The 4,664-nt window shown below is 32.2% G+C and overlaps 1 protein-coding gene across 1 annotated transcript; it reads left to right on the plus strand.

Moving 5' to 3' along the window:
• Positions 1-688: 688 nt before the first annotated feature.
• Positions 689-3,436, plus strand: LOC129232537 (protein krueppel-like; the record flags this gene model as incomplete). Its single annotated transcript, XM_054866673.1, has 3 exons — positions 689-813; positions 1,051-1,126; positions 3,287-3,436. Coding segments are annotated over 3 exons (351 nt in total), but the record flags the coding sequence as incomplete, so codon positions are not given.
• Positions 3,437-4,664: the final 1,228 nt, after the last annotated feature.

Genomic DNA, 4,664 nt, shown 5'->3' on the forward strand with positions numbered 1-4,664 from the left:
ACACTGTATTCTTGTGAAATTTGTAACAAGTCACTTTATCACAGAGGAAATTTAAAGAGCCATTTGAGGACACATACTAAAGAAAAACCATATTCTTCTGAAATTTGTAACAGGTCAATTTTCTCACAGTGGAAATTTAAGGAAGCATTTGAGAACACACTAAAGAAAAACCATATTCGTGTGAAATTTGTAAAATGTCATTTTCAGAGATTGGAGATTTGAAAGTCCATTTGAGGACTATCACTCAAAAAAACCATATTTGTGTGAAATTTGTAAAATGTCGTTTTCAGAGAGTGGAGATTTGAAACTCCATTTAAGGACACACACTAAAGAAAAACCATATTCTTGTGAAATTTGTAGAATGTCATTTTCAGAGATTGGAGATTTGAAAGTCCATTTGAGGACACACACTAAAGAAAAACCATATTCTTGTGAAATTTGTAAAATGTCATTTTCAGATAGTGGAGATTTGAAAGTCCATTTGAGAACACACACTAAAGAAAAACCATATTCGTGTGAAATTTGTAACAAGTCATTTTCTCGAATTGGATGTTTTAAGAGCCATTTGAGGACCTACACTAAAGAAAAACCATATTCTTGTGAAATTTGTAAAAAGGCATTTTCGGAGAGTGGACACGTGAAAATCCATTTGAGGACCCATACTAAAGAAAAACCATATTCTTGTGAAATTTGTAAAAAGTCATTTTCTCATACTGGAAATTTAAGGAAGCATTTGAGGACACACACTCAAGAAAAACCATATTCTTGTGAAATTTGTAAAAAGTCATTTTCTCAGAGTGAAAGTCTAAGGACGCATTTGCGAACACATACTAAAGAAAAGCCATATTCTTGTGAAATTTGTAAAAATTCATTTTCTCATACTGGAAATTTAAGGACGCATTTGAGGACACACACTCAAGAAAAACCATATTCGTGTGAAATTTGTAAAAAGTCATTTTCTCAAAGTGGACATTTTAAGAGGCATTTGAGGACCCATACTAAAGAAAAACCATATTCTTGTGAAATTTGTAAAAAGACATTTTCGGAGAGTGGAACTTTAAAGAAGCATTTGAGGACACACACTAAAGAAAAACCATATTCTTGTGAAATTTGTAAAAAGTCATTTTCGGAGAGTGGACATTTGAAAATCCATTTGAGGACCCATACTAAAGAAAAACCATATTCTTGTGAAATTTGTAATAAGTCATTTTCTCATACTGTAAATTTAAGGAGGCATTTGAGGACACACTAAAGAAAAACCATATTCTTGTGAAATTTGAAAAAAGTCATTTTCTCAGAGTGAAAGTCGAAGGACGCATTTGCGAACACATACTAAAGAAAAGCCATATTCTTGTGAAATTTAAAAATTCATTTTCTCATACTGGAAATTTAAGGACGCATTTGAGGACACATACTCAAGAAAAACCATATTCGTGTGAAATTTGTTAAAAGTCATTTTCTCAAAGTGGACATTTTAAGAGGCATTTGAGGACCCATACTCAAGAAAAACCATATTCTTGTGAAATTTGTAAAAAGACATTTTCGGAGAGTGGAACGTTAAAGAAGCATTTGAGGACACACACTGAAGAAAAACCATATTCTTGTGAAATTTGTAAAAAGTCATTTTCGGAGAGTGGACATTTGAAAATCCATTTGAGGACCCATACTAAAGAAAAACCATATTCTTGTGAAATTTGTAACAAGTTATTTTCTCAGAGTGAAAGTCGAAGGACGCATTTGCGAACACATACTAACGAAAAGCCATATTCTTGTGAAATTTGTAAAAATTCATTTTCTCATACTGGAAATTTAAGGACGCATTTGAGGACACACACTCAAGAAAAACCATATTTGTGTGAAATTTGTAAAAAGTCATTTTCTCAAAGAGGACATTTTAAGAGGCATTTGAGGACCCATACTAAAGAAAAACCTGATTCTTGTGAAATTTGTAAAATGTCATTTTCAGATAGTGGAGATTTGAAAGTCCATTTGAGAACACACACTAAAGAAAAACCATATTCGTGTGAAATTTGTAACAAGTCATTTTCTCGAATTGGATGTTTTAAGAGCCATTTGAGGACCTACACTAAAGAACAACCATATTCTTGTGAAATTTGTAAAAAGTCATTTTCTCGAATTGGATGTTTTATGAGCCATTTGAGGACCTACACTAAAGAAAAACCATATTCGTGTGAAATTTGTAACAAGTCATTTTCTCGAATTGGATGTTTTAAGAGCCATTTGAGGACCTACACTAAAGAAAAACCATATTCTTGTGAAATTTGTAAAAAGTCATTTTCTCGAATTGGATGTTTTAAGAGCCATTTGAGGATCTACACTAAAGAAAAACCATATTCTTGTGAAATTTGTAAAAAGTCATTTTCTCGAATTGGATGTTTTAAGAGCCATTTGAGGACCTACACTAAAGAAAAACCATATTGGTGTGAAATTTGTAACAAGTCATTTTCTCGAATTGGATGTTTTAAGAGCCATTTGAGGACCTACACTAAAGAAAAACCATATTCTTGTGAAATTTGTAAAAAGGCATTTTCGGAGAGTGGACACGTGAAAATCCATTTGAGGACCCATACTAAAGAAAAACAATATTCTTGTGAAATTTGTAAAAAGTCATTTTCTCATACTGGAAATTTAAGGAAGCATTTGAGGACACACACTGAAGAAAAACCATATTCTTGTGAAATTTGTAAAAAGTCATTTTCTCAGAGTGAAAGTCTAAGGACGCATTTGCGAACACATACTAAAGAAAAGCCATATTCTTGTGAAATTTGTAAAAATTCATTTTCTCCTACTGGAAATTTAAGGACGCATTTGAGGACACACACTCAAGAAAAACCATATTCGTGTGAAATTTGTAAAAAGTCATTTTCTCAGAGTGAAAGTCTAAGGACGCATTTGCGAACACATACTAAAGAAAAGCCATATTCTTGTGAAATTTGTAAAAAGACATTTTCGGAGAGTGGAACTTTAAAGAAGCATTTGAGGACACACACTAAAGAAAAACCATATTCTTGTGAAATTTGTAATAAGTCATTTTCTCATACTGTAAATTTAAGGAGGCATTTGAGGACACACTAAAGAAAAACCATATTCTTGTGAAATTTGTAAAAAGTCATTTTCTCAGAGTGAAAGTCGAAGGACGCATTTGCGAACACATACTAAAGAAAAGCCATATTCTTGTGAAATTTGTAAAAATTCATTTTCTCCTACTGGAAATTTAAGGATGCATTTGAGGACACACACTCAAGAAAAACCATATTCGTGTGAAATTTGTAAAAAGTCATTTTCTCAAAGTGGACATTTTAAGAGGCATTTGAGGACCCATACTAAAGAAAAACCATATTCTTGTGAAATTTGTAAAAAGACATTTTCGGCGATTGGAACTTTAAAGAAGCATTTGAGGACACACACTAAAGAAAAACCATATTCTTGTGAAATTTGTAAAAAGTCATTTTCGGAGAGTGGACATTTGAAAATCCATTTGAGGACCCATACTAAAGAAAAACCATATTTTTGTGAAATTTGTAATAAGTCATTTTCTCATACTGTAAATTTAAGGAGGCATTTGAGGACACACTAAAGAAAAACCATATTCTTGTGAAATTTGTAAAAAGTCATTTTCTCAGAGTGAAAGTCGAAGGACGCATTTGCGAACACATACTAAAGAAAAGCCATATTCTTGTGAAATTTGTAAAAATTCATTTTCTCATACTGGAAATTTAAGGACGCATTTGAGGACACATACTCAAGAAAAAGCATATTCGTGTGAAATTTGTAAAAAGTTATTTTCTCAGAGTGAAAGTCGAAGGACGCATTTGCGAACACATACTAAAGAAAAGCCATATTCTTGTGAAATTTGTAAAAAGTCATTTTCTCATACTGTAAATTTAAGGAGGCATTTGAGGACACACTAAAGAAAAACCATATTCTTGTGAAATTTGTAAAAAGTCATTTTCTCAGAGTGAAAGTCGAAGGACGCATTTGCGAACACATACTAAAGAAAAGCCATATTCTTGTGAAATTTAAAAATTCATTTTCTCATACTGGAAATTTAAGGACGCATTTGAGGACACATACTCAAGAAAAACCATATTCGTGTGAAATTTGTTAAAAGTCATTTTCTCAAAGTGGACATTTTAAGAGGCATTTGAGGACCCATACTCAAGAAAAACCATATTCTTGTGAAATTTGTAAAAAGACATTTTCGGAGAGTGGAACGTTAAAGAAGCATTTGAGGACACACACTGAAGAAAAACCATATTCTTGTGAAATTTGTAAAAAGTCATTTTCGGAGAGTGGACATTTGAAAATCCATTTGAGGACCCATACTAAAGAAAAACCATATTCGTGTGAAATTTGTAACAAGTCATTTTCTCGAATTGGATGTTTTAAGAGCCATTTGAGGACCTACACTAAAGAAAAACCATATTCTTGTGAAATTTTTAAAAAGGCATTTTCGGAGAGTGGACACGTGAAAATCCATTTGAGGACCCATACTAAAGAAAAACCATATTCTTGTGAAATTTGTAATAAGTCATTTTCTCATACTGTAAATTTAAGGAGGCATTTGAGGACACACTAAAGAAAAACCATATTCTTGTGAAATTTGTAAAAAGTCATTTTCTCAGAGTGAAAGTCTAAGGACG

This window comes from Uloborus diversus, unplaced genomic scaffold, assembly GCF_026930045.1.
Source record: "Uloborus diversus isolate 005 unplaced genomic scaffold, Udiv.v.3.1 scaffold_125, whole genome shotgun sequence".
In the NCBI taxonomy this organism is placed as follows: domain Eukaryota; kingdom Metazoa; phylum Arthropoda; class Arachnida; order Araneae; family Uloboridae; genus Uloborus; species Uloborus diversus.